The sequence below is a fragment of the Myotis davidii genome, unplaced genomic scaffold (genome assembly GCF_000327345.1).
Source record: "Myotis davidii unplaced genomic scaffold, ASM32734v1 scaffold204, whole genome shotgun sequence".
NCBI classification, from domain to species: Eukaryota; Metazoa; Chordata; class Mammalia; order Chiroptera; family Vespertilionidae; genus Myotis; species Myotis davidii.
Genome location: NW_006299715.1, coordinates 659,042 through 671,477, shown reverse-complemented (window position 1 = coordinate 671,477; position 12,436 = coordinate 659,042). Strand labels below are relative to the sequence as shown.

Sequence of the window (12,436 nt, the reverse complement as noted above, 5' to 3'; positions counted from 1 at the left end):
CCAATCCATGAACACGGCATGTTCTCCCATCTGTTTATGTCCTCCTCTATCTCTTTTTTCAGTGTTCTGTAGTTTTCTGAGTACAGGACTTTTACCTCCTTAGTTGAGTTTATTCCTACGTATCTTAATTGTTTTTGGTTTGATAGTAAATGGGATTGTTTTTTAAATCTCTCTTTCTGTAAGTTCATCATTGGTGTATAAAAATGCCATAGATTTCTTAGCATTAATTTTGTATCCTGCTATGTTGCTGAATTCATTGATTAAGTCTAATGATTTTTTGATGGAGTCTTTAGGGGTTTTTTTATGTACAGTATCATGTCATCTGCGAATAATGACAGTTTTACATCTTCTTTTCCAATTTTGATACCTTTTATTTCTTCTTCTTGTCTAATTGCTATGGCTGGCACTTCCAGTACTATGTTGAACAGGAATGGTGAGAGTGGGCACCCCCGTCTCGTTCCTGTTCTTAGGTGAAATGGTTTTAGTTTTAACAGGCTAATTTTTAAGTTGATAAATTTCTATGGTCTTCGAATGATGTTATAAAGATCCAAATGGCCCTTGGCAGAATAAAGGTTCCCACCCCTGCCTTAGAAGGACACTAATCCCATCATGTGTCTCTTCAAGACCTCCTCTAACCCTGAGTCCCTCCCAAAGCCCCCATCTCCAAATACACATGCATCTGGGAGAACACAAACATTCAGTCCCTACAGGCTGGCCCCAGAAATGAGGCCAATCCTCCCCCACCTTTGCCAGTCCAAGGGAAGAATTTAGTTTGGTTTGTACATATTTATTTTTTAGCTACAAACTACTCAATATTTTCTACCCCAACACAAAAGAAGCCCAGCCTTCCATGTCTTGTGGAGTGGCAAGGGCATCCAGAGACCTCTGTTTCTGATTCAGCTCTGCTGCCTCATACTTGACCTTGGGGTTCTTGTACTCTGCCTGCCTCAGTTTTCCCTTCTGCAGGGATCTGGACAGGACAAGGGGATGGCTCATGGCCCTTCAGCGTCTGATGCACCTTGTGTCTTTCCTGGTTCTTTCTGGAGAGATGTATGGGATTTCTGGGTGCTCCCCATCCACAGAGTGATGTCACTGTCCAATCCAGCCAGGAGACTCCCACATTCAGAGGGCACCTGTGTGGAGGTTAGGTCTCACCTGGAGCAGGAACAGAAGGCCATGCACACTGGTATGCACTGAGGCAGCCACTCCCGTTCCCTGTCTGCTGGCATAGCCCCCCTTTCCACTAAGCTGCACCAAGTAATAAAAGAGGCCCGTCCACCCTCCTGTCAGGGAGCTCCACGTGCGCTGCCTCTAATGAAGGATTTATTTAGGTCAAGGCTGCCTGCTGTGCACAGCAGTGCAGATTAAACACATTGAGGAGAGGTAGCTGCTCCTCCTTTTCCCTCACAGACTCACAGACCTGGCTGCCCATCATTCCTGAGGGGGCGGGGCAGTCACAGAGGACCCAGTGACTGTGCACCCCTTAGAAACAGAGAGCCTGCACCTGTCCAAGCGATGCTGTCCTTGCTTCCTGGAGCCTCCGTCTGGTTGAGTCACTGCAGTGCTGTGGATCGTGAACAAATGAGTTTGACTAATTATCATGCCTGGATCCCATTTATACCACACAGCTTTCTTTTTTAGGGACAAAAATAGCTCCCAGGACTTGAGGGCTTGCCATGGGCCAGGCGATATGCTAATGTCCTCAGCATCCACACAGCATGTTGTACTGAACCCTTGCAGTTGGAATGTGGGGCCAGTGCATTTGACCTAAGGCTGTGAGCTTCAGAGCTGCCTGCAGAATTTTCAGCAGTAGAGTTGAGATTTGAGCCAGGGTTGGGCTCCAAATCCTCTGTGAAATCCAGCATCTCCCCTCCGCCCAGTTCTGGGGATAACATCACCTCTGAAGACAGACCGATCCCTCTATTTTGTCTTCTGCAGTTGTTTTCATCCTGCAGTTAAAAACAAACAACAGTAAGAACAAAAAACAAAAGAAAATTAGCCACCCTGCTCAAGGCCAAGGTGATTAGAATCCAAATCCAGATGGGCCCAGAGGTTCCAAGCTCACAGCTGGGCCAAGAGATTGCAAGCTCAAAGCGGGGCCCAGAAGTTCCAGACTCACAGCTGGGCCAAGGGGTTGCAAGATCATGGGCCCCTCACCATCCAAGGGCCCAGATGGGCAGCCAAATTCCCTGGGAGCTTGTTAGGAGCACAGACACCCAGGCCTCTCCAAACTCTCAGATCTGAATCTGCATGTGGAAGTAGATCTCCAGGGGATTGGAGTGTGCCTCGGAGTTTGGAAAGCATTGGGCTGAGCTCCTGGGAGGGAAGCTTCAGAAGAAGACTGGGTGGGTTGACCTCAAACTCCCCGTGGGACAGGCCAAATTGCTCATCCCAGTGCATCCTTGAGTTCTTAGAGGCTCAGAAACAACATTGCCAATTATTTCTGGTGGTCGCCAATCCCTGCACCTGTCCCCACACCACGCTGTCCTTCCTGGCTTGCCTGAGTACCTCCTTCCTTCAGTCCCAGGGAGTCATGCTCAATATCCAGTCACCCTTTTGAAATCGGGAGGAAGCCCCTTGCATTGTGCGGATGCAGGGGAGCATGGGAAGGCTGGAGGAGGAGCATTCCTAGGGTCCACCCCGTTTCCAAGAGGAAAATGGGCCAAGACCCTTCTTTGTCCAAGATGGTAAATGTGGCCTGGGGAAACTTACGAACATTCCTGGGACTGACCTTGGGTCCTTTTCACCCATCTTACTGCAACAATCACCATCAGTAAATCCAAACAAAAACGAATGTCAGCATTTGTTGACAAGTGGCATGTGTAGGCAATTTCTAGAAAATAAATATTTATGCGAGCCTTGAGATACCACTCTCCTTTCCCAGACTGACAGGCACAAGCTAAACCTGTTTCCTCTTTCTCGGTTTCCAAGAGGACCCGCCAGGAGGAACATTTGACACCCCTGCCAAGCATTCATCAGTAGTTGTGCAAGGACAAAAGTGAAGACGTGTGTGACTCTGAAAGTGAACAAATGATCTTATCCTGTTGATTGCTCTGAAGTCAGTTGGATAGGGGAATGACAGCTCCTTTGTTCGAACTGTCTTTAACCAGGTTTCAGTGCAGTCCAGAAAATGAGATCACTCAGCACCCGCGAAGCTGGAGAGAGGCAGTCCTGCATTGCAGTAGGAAGGCTCCGGGCCTCTCTGCGAGCTCAGCCTATTGCTAGCTGCATCTGTCTGGAATGCACTCCCCCTGCCCACAGAGGCATCACCTGTCACAGGTGGGGTGCAGCGGGGTTTAGAGATGGCCTGCAGAATTTTACTTTTCATACTTCCTGGATCTGTGACCTTGAGAAGGTCATTCAACATGAATGGCATGTTTTCCTATTTGTCATGGGGAGAAAGGCACTGTGATATATTTATTCAATGTGGAGAGTCTTGTTTAATTATGATAGCATCCATGGGAAGTAGTTATCCAACCGTGGGCAAACTACGGCCCACGGGCCGGATCCGGCCCGTTTGAAATGAATAAAACTATTGGAAAAAAAAAAGACCGTACCCTTTTATGTAATGATGTTTACTTTGAATTTATATTAGTTCACACAAACACTCCATCCATGCTTTTGTTCTGGCTCTCCGGTCCAGTTTAAGAACCCATTGTGGCCCTCGAGTCAAAAAGTTTGCCCACCCCTATATTAGCCCATTGTGCAGAATTGCACATTGAACCCCGACAGCTAAGAAGCTTCTTATTGGAGGTCAGGCAGCTATAAGAATTCTACCCTGGATCTGTCCAATTGCAAACACTTCTTTGTTTTTCCATATCTGCATGCTATCTTCTTGTTACTTAAAAAATGTAAAATAAGCCCCAGCAGGTTTGGCTCAGTGGATAGAGTGTCAACCTGCAAACTGAAGGGTTGCAGGTTTGATTCTGGTCAAGGGCACATGCCGGGTTGTGGGCTCGATCATTAGTGGGGGGCATGCAGGAGGCAGCTGATCAATGATTCTCTCTCATCATTGATGTTTCTATCTCTCTTCCTCTCCCTTTCTCTCTGAAATCAATAAAAATATATACTTTTAAAAATGTAAAATAAAATGAGAAGAACCACCTCTTGGTATTGTTGTGAGTATTCGAAGGGTCATGTATACATGAGTGCTTACTGTCTGGCACAATGGGCACTCAGTAAGTAATCTTTTCCTTTTCGACCCTTTTGTTAAATCCCTTAAAGGATGTGTGGTTGAATGCTTTGCTCATCCCTGTTCTCTGGGGGAGACTCTTGCCTGTGACAGCTGTGTCTCTCTCGTGTACAGGGGCCGGGGAGGTGTCCCTCAGAGGGATCACCGACACGACTGTTCCCAATGCACTGAATGTCCCTCCTGTGAAATGTTCTTGGTATTTCATTCTATCATGAATCTTTGGGGGGTGGGACTTGGAGAATATATTGTAGTTAATTACATTTGAAATCTAGGTCATGATGTGGATCATGGAATAAGAAGACTTAAGGACAAAATTAAAATATTTTTGAAGGGTTATTTCACTGCTTCCTTTCCTTGTTTAATTAAAATATTTTCTAGACTCTCAGGTGACCCTGTCCAGCTCCCATTAGAAATGCTGTGCCTGCCTTTCAACATCTGGTTTCTGTTTGACTCTTCAGGGGCTGGAAAACTCACTTTTGATGCAGTCATTTTTATAGACAAACTATTGGGTTTTCCTTACACTGAGTTAAAGGTCTTTCTCAGGACCTGTGGACATGTGCCTTGTTTTCCATTACATTTGACATGTCTATTCAGCATTTAGGATCTCCAGCACCCACTGCATCCCGGGAATCACCCAGGCCCTGGAAGGGTACAGCAGTGGGGGCTGGACTCTGACCAGGAGCCGGCACTGAATTGCATTGTTTTTAGTGTGGCTCCTGGAAAATTTTAAAGTGCACTTGTGGGTCATTTCCGCATTTATAATAAAAGTAAAAACAATACATGATTTGACACAGGGCAGGATTTGACTAAGTACCAGAGACACATAAATGAATAGTGGTTACCGGCACCTCCGGGAAGGGTTACTCTCACCTTCATGAGCACCTCTTGACTGCCAGTGAAGATTTGAGTTTTTCTGAGAATGAACTAAAACTGTGGTATACTTTCATCTATACAATTCACATGCCGTGTGCCTCCTATGGGGGAGGCTGTGGTTGGCATTACGGAAGGGAGAAGGCATTGGTAAAAATGGGCACCCATATCAATACGTAGGTAAAATGTTAGATATGTACTAGTAGCGTAATTTCAGTCAGTTTTTGTTTGATAAGAGAAAAAAGTGCATATGTGGCTCACATTGGATTTCTTTGGACGGTGCTTATTGATCCACAACATCTCACTGATACACAGTCCAAAGGGAGCCATTGGAGATGGGTGGGATTATTACTATTCTATGGATGAGGAGACTGAGACAAGAGAGGTTAAGTCACTTGGATGCAGGTCAAACCTAGAGAAGAACTCCTGACCCCATCACCTGTGTAAGTCCTGTGACTCTTCTACTGAATAGATCTAGGGAATGAGTTTCACCCTTGTGTATCAACTGATGCTGGAGTAGGTGGCCAGGGAATTGTCACTGCTGGGTAGGTTTTGGGGGGGTCTTTTGGTTTAGGACCCCAAAACCATTGCCATTAGTGAATGTTGAGACCCCACACTTGGGAGGCAGCAGAAATAACAGATAGAACACAGAACTGGAACTCAGGAGCCACAAGTTCAAGCCTGGATTCTCCATGTGACCTTGGCCAAGTCATCTCGGGGCCTCCTCACCCACAAAATGAAAGGCAGTGGCTCAATGGCTCTCTTTTGCCTTGATGTTCAGAATCCCACTGTCAGGATCCATTCGGCTCAGATGTTCTGGCTTATAGGCTCACCTGAGCGTGGGGATCTTTGCTTTTCTAAGAGTGTTACTAAGAGGCCCAGAAATTATGTCTATGCCACTGAACAATTATCAGACTACTACAGAAAGACTACTACAGAAAGACTGTGGCTCTTAATGGCCACTGTGTTTTTGATATATTTTATATATATAAATTTACATATATACATATGTGTGTGCATATATATACACATGATATATGTGTATACATATTAATTGGCTAAAGTTTCATACATGCACATGCTATACACATAGCTCTCTCTACATGTAGCCCATACTAGTACATATATGTGCTTTTCTGTTTCCCTCTCTGTCTCTCTCCATGTGTATGAGACTTTAGCTAAACTTTTACTTTCCATATAGGTTGAATATTAAATATTTTTGGAATGTAGAAGAAAGGCTTACAATAAGAAACTACATTTTTAGAAAGTTTGAAGTAGAAACGAGGAGCTTGTAAACTACTAACTTCCCAGTTTATTTATTTTTTATTTTTCATTTCTGTTTTGAAAGGGCAAACTACATTTCATTTCTTCTCCCTGGGACTGCTGGTAATTCCCCCCAGAAGAAAGATCTCTGATGTGCATGGTGCTAACCAGGATACCTCCTAACAGGGTGGGAAGGATAGTCAGACAATATGACTTGCAGATCTGGTCTCCAACTCTGTCACTCAGGCGTAGCAGGGTTGGGGAGGGTTGGGGCCTAGAGTCGGGCACAAATTCATACAAGCACACTACATGTGCGCACACACATAAAAACATGTACAAGGCAGGCACAGCTGGCCTGTTCTGTTGATCCACATGAGCAGTTGAGAAGGAAATGGAATTTGCCTAAAACACACTGAAATGTTCAATTGATTAAAGCAAATGGCCCATTAAATTGAGCTTATCCAATCAGTAGAACCAACCTTGAACCACATCTTGTTGGGCCAGTCATCCTTAAACATTTCCTTTCCTTTTCCCAAACAGTTATGCCACCCAATCTTGCAAGTCTCTTCTCCAGCATTCTGCGATTCTCTAGAGGTTTCCAGCTATTTCATTGCTTGTTCTTTCATATACATTTTCCCCAGAGAGTTGATATCTGAGGGAAATAGATCAACTAGTTTGATCATTAAAATGGGAGCCCTGGGTGTGGTTCTCTGTTTACACATTCTGGACAAGAGTTAAACTAAGTGAATGTTAAACCTGGTCTAAAGATGATGGGTCCTCTTAATGGAGAACACTTTTACTGGTTCTGGAAATCCCAGTCCCCAATCCCAGTCTGTCTCTAAGCCATCCATCCCTAACTGTGTGTAGACAGGAATTACTTAAAGGATAGCTTGCTGCTTCCTCTTTTAGATTGTTGTTTATCAGAACCCAGAAAACATGAACCATGACTCGTCTGCCTTTGGGAACCCTATACCATCTGTCCATCTGACCCAGCAGTGCCCTGTGTGCTTGAGGGACTTTGAGGCCTAACTGTGATAAATCCCAGATGGGAAGAGAAGGTGTAAAGGAGGGAATTTGTGGAAAGAGAGCCCTGAGGTTAGAGTTTTTAATTTGGGCTCTGAATTTTGATATGGACTGAATGTTAGTGTCCTTGGGCAAGACTCTCATCTCTAACTGTCCTGCCTTCCTACCTTACACTGTAGGGTGTGGTGACAAGTCACCTGAGCAGACTGCAGGGCCACTTTATAAACAGTAAGTCTTTGCACACAGGAAGGCTTTTTGCTCTTTCTAGTAACCTCATCTGTTTATCCCTCTAGCCCCACGTCAAACATTTCCTCTGCTGTGAAGCCCTCCCCAACTGTTTCAGTCCAAATGAATGACCAAATACCCTCATGGGACCCTGCCTAGAATGTAATCATAACATATATCGTGTCGATGCCTGCAGTCAGGTTGCATCTGTTAACCTTTCCCATATGAGCGTTGCTGTACAAGCCATCCCAAAACTCAATGGCTGAAAAGCACCAGACTGTATTCTCTCACTCATGAGCTGGGGTGGCTCTGCTGCACCTGTCTCCCCTCTTCCTCCTGGAGGCAGGGGCTGCCAGGGCCCATTCTTCTCATGGCGAGAGGGCAAGTGGAGACACACGTGGCCTTTCACTGCCTGGGCTGGGGACTGACCACAGGCCATTGGCCAAACCAAACCAAACTGTGAGGAAGTCCCCTGACAATGAGGCCACAGCAAGAACTGGTTGGAGGGTGGGGTGAAGTGGGGTGAAGAATTGGAACTAAGTGATCAATCTTTTGACCGGTTCACCTGCCCTATTAGATCAGGAGCCCCACGGTGTAAGGCACTCCCCACGGGGTGGGCGGGGAGCAGGAACAATGTCTGCTCCTATATCACCTACCCCTAGGCCTGAGGCTAGGTGTTTGTTGAAGTCCGAAAGGCCTTTCCAACCCTTTCCTTTACAGCAAAGTTTGGCAAATTAGGGCAGCAGAGCCAAATCTCTCTCTCCTGTCTCTTGCAAAAATAGAACTAAGCATATACATTGTTGGAAAACAAAATAAAAATAATATTTAAAGTTGTATTAGGACATCCATGGGTGCTTTAGAGCAAAACAGCATACTTGGAGTTGCCATGGAGATTGAATGACCCTAAGCCTAAACCATCTTAACCTGGTCCTGCACAGAAATGTTGCCGCCCCTGCTTTACAGGTCAGGAACCTGAGAGAGCCCCAGGGAGGTGGACTACTCCAGGAAGCCTGTGGATTTGGCGTTAATATTTTCCTTGCTTTGTTTCCTAGTAATTGGCTGCCTGCTACGCCCATGTGTCACTGACCAGGAGGCATTTCCTGCGGTGGCGCTTCATGACCCAGCGACGTCGGGCCTAGCGAAGCCCCCGTGGTGTCCAGCATGGCCACGCTGCTCCTGGGCGCGGCGCTGCTGGTGGCACAGCTTCAGCTAGTGCCTTCCCGCCCCGGCGCGCCCTGGGCGGAACCTGGACCACAGGAGCTGGTGTGGAAAGCAGCCACCTCCCAGGACCAGGCCCTGGACGGCGCGGCACCCAATGGCTCTGCCAGGCAGCTCCCGCAGACCATCATCATCGGCGTGCGCAAGGGCGGCACCCGCGCGCTGCTGGAGATGCTCAGCCTGCACCCCGACGTGGCGGCCGCGGAGAACGAGGTGCACTTCTTCGACTGGGAGGAGCACTACAGCCAAGGCCTGGGCTGGTACCTCAGCCAGATGCCCCTCTCCGCCCCCCACCAGCTCACCGTGGAAAAGACCCCCGCTTACTTCACGTCACCCAAAGTGCCTGAGCGGGTCCACGGTATGAACCCGGCCCTCCGGCTGCTGCTCATCCTGCGGGACCCTTCGGAGCGCGTGCTGTCGGACTACACGCAGGTGCTGTACAACCACGTGCAGAAGCATAAGCCCTACCCGTCCATCGAGGAGTTCCTGGTGCGCGATGGCCGCCTCAACGTGGACTACAAGGCGCTCAACCGTAGCCTCTACCACGTGCACATGCGCAACTGGCTGCGCTTCTTCCCACTGCACCGCATCCACATCGTGGACGGTGACCGCCTCATCAGGGACCCTTTCCCCGAGATCCAGAAGGTGGAGAGGTTCCTGAAGCTGTCCCCGCAGATCAACGCCTCAAACTTCTACTTTAACAAAACCAAGGGCTTCTACTGCCTGCGGGACAGCGGGCGGGATCGCTGCTTGCATGAGTCCAAAGGCCGGGCACACCCCCAAGTGGACCCCAAACTCCTCCATAAACTGCACGAATATTTCCATGAGCCAAATAAGAAATTCTTCGAGCTCGTGGGCAGAACATTTGACTGGCACTGATTTGCAATAAGCTAGGCTCCGAACCTTTCCAATACTGTAAGTTCCGGTGTACATCTAGGGTGGGGGAAGAAGTTTTAAAAGGCATTTAAGCTATAATTTATTTGTAAGATCCATAAATAACTTCTGTACAGTATTAGATTCACAATTGCCATATATACTAGTTATATTTTTCTACTTGTTAAATTGAGGGCATTTTGTATTGTTTTTCATGGTTGTTAACATTGTGTAATATGTCTCTATATGAAGGAACTAAAAGATTTCACTGCAAAAAGAAATAATAATAAATTCTGGAGACACTGTCTTCTTTTAATATAATTAACTTGCCCTTGACTCAAAATAGCTGTCCATGTTGCACCCATTGGAGAATCTATATTCCTTTGTTACTGAAAAAAAACAAAAACAAGTTTTGATGGATATTACATTCGTCTTTCCTTCTTTCTTTTCTTCGTTGCTCTTTTTAATTTTGATTGTCTTGCTGTGGTCATCAGGTCTGCTTTTTTTTACTTGCACTGTAAGATTTATCTTCACTGAGACCCCTGTTATTTTGGAAGAGGCAGTTTTGCCCATTCCTGACTTCAGCACATACCTGAGTGTGGATTTTAACTCCATGTAAGCTCAAGGTGGACGAAGCAATATTAATAACTAGGAAGAAGCTCCCTATGATATGCCTGTGACTCAGAGGGTACTTGTATATATATACTGGTCTCAGCAAAGGGTGTAACCTACAATAAAGGTGGGCAAAACCTACAATAAAATGATGTAAAGCACTGGCCTTCAGAATGACCTTGGGACTCTGTAAACTGCCCCAGGTGGCAATGGGTCTCTGCAGAGCCACTTAGAATAGAAAAGATGGGTTGCAAAATCTATGTGCCCCCCCCCCGACTTGAAGATTCTGGGAAAAGCTGGTTAAAGGGGAAGCCTTTTGCTTATGCGGTGTCTGTTTAGCTATCTCTTGAACGCTCACAATGCATTTGTAGACATATATGCCAAATGCTTTGAGACATAGATATGTGTATGTTTAGTAATCACCTCTTAACTTGGAGTTCTAAAGGTGGGAGAAATGTAAATGTCAAGGGTTAAAATTGAAAAAGAAAAAGAAAGAAAAGCATAAACCAGAGGGTAGTGCAGAAGGAGCCCTGCCCACCTGCGCCCAGATGTGAGAACCCCATTTCAGTTTGACTTCTGCCCCCAAATAGCTGGTTCCTTGGAGGAGCCTCAGTTTTTTCTGCTGTCTTCCTTCAGTTAGCCTTTTACAGGATTAAATATATTGTGTGCTTTTTCTCATGAAAGCAAAACATATTCATTATGGTAAAATGAAAAATATAATCAGGCAAAATAAAGCCATTTCCTGACATAGTTTATAACTAAGGCAGAGGAGTGAAATGGACATCATTGATCATTTTCTACAAACAGGACCTCATTGAAATGTTGCCCCAAGCCACCTCAGGAAGTGTAGGAATCATAATGGCAGGTTCAAAAAAGGAGGAAACAGGCACGAAGAAGATAAAGACCATGCCCAAGTTCACACTGACTGTAAGTCCGCCAGGCTTGGAGTCCTTGCATAGCCTGCATAGTCCTTCATTTCTCACTACACAATTTCTGAACTCAGACTAAAAGGCCCAGACTGAGGACAGTTCTTCCCTATTTAACCGGCATATCCCTTCCCTCATGCCAAAGGTCTTCCATCTGGGAGGTGTGAGTGAGTCACAGGGAAAGGGCAAGAATGAGCCTGCGTTCTCAGGAGTGCTACCAGAGACGTGAGTCACCTTGGTTCTGTATCAGCATCTGCACCGGGCCTGACCTTTGCATGGCCCATGCCCCGCCCCAGGCCCTGCCTCTTCCTCAGAACCCATTGAGGTTGTCAATGACTCCAGCTCCCCAGAGGGCAGGTCAGAAATCCTTGTAGCAGGACCTCCCTTTGCACTGCAGTCTGCACAGCACTTCCCTCTGCAGCACATCACTCGATCTGGCTTTCCTCACCCCCCATTTAAGAGCTGAAGAAACAAGAGGCCCAGAAAGGTTAAATGGAGTTTCCAAGGCTGCCCAGAAATTTGGCGACCATTGAGACCCTAGTGTGAGTTTTCCGACTCCCAAGAGGATGGCTTTTGCAAAATACCTATCAATGCCTGTATTCTCATAGGGGTGATATGCTTGAGGCATGGAGTGTTGGGGCAGAGGTGGTGGGTAGGAATGGAGGAAAGAAGGACTAAGCACCAGGAGCATGGTGCTGGCACAGCTGATGTTGGGGTGGCCCAGTGTAAAATGGTCAATGGGTATAAATTCAATAATTGGTCTTAACTAAGGATGTTTTCATGGAGGTGGACCATGGGAAAGGGGTTGGAGTCCTACTGGCTATGTCTGCTTGGAAGGTACAAGGTTTCAGAGCCGTGGCTACAGACCAGGCACTTAGATCTCATCTGAACACTGTCCAATTCAGAGGATGCCCTGCACTTGACCTGTGCCTGCCTTCAAAGCGGTCCAAATGCCATGACTCAGGAACCTGGTCCCTTCCCAAACACACCTAATACCAAATCTATTAACAAAGAGAGAGATGCCAACTGGACAGAGTGAGGTTCCTGTCCAAACCGGTCCAGGCCTAGGGCAACCTAGGGGCCTCCAGGTGGGGTCCTTTGGGAGAGGTGGCTGAGAGCAGCTGAATGGAGCCTCAGCTATTATACTTAGAATATTCAGGGCATTTGAAGCTTCTGAGTCAAGACAGCTCCTGCCCTGCCCTCCCTCCAGGATTCAGATAGAGCTGAAATCCTG

General features: G+C 46.7%; 1 protein-coding gene across 2 annotated transcripts in view; it reads left to right on the top strand.

Moving 5' to 3' along the window:
• The window catches only part of HS3ST1 (heparan sulfate-glucosamine 3-sulfotransferase 1), a 29,063-nt gene extending 18,977 nt beyond the window's left edge, over positions 1-10,086 (top strand). Inside the window, exons 1-2 of one of the 2 annotated variants that reach the window (XM_015571849.1) lie at positions 2,932-3,279; positions 8,626-10,086. In XM_015571849.1, coding sequence (XP_015427335.1) covers positions 8,735-9,670 — 936 coding nt within the window. In that variant the 5' untranslated portion in view covers positions 2,932-3,279; positions 8,626-8,734 and the 3' untranslated portion in view covers positions 9,671-10,086. Of the gene's footprint in view, positions 1-2,931; positions 3,280-8,625 lie in introns of those variants that run through there. The other variant, XM_006775821.2, reaches the window with a different exon arrangement.
• The last annotated feature ends 2,350 nt before the right edge of the window (positions 10,087-12,436 follow it).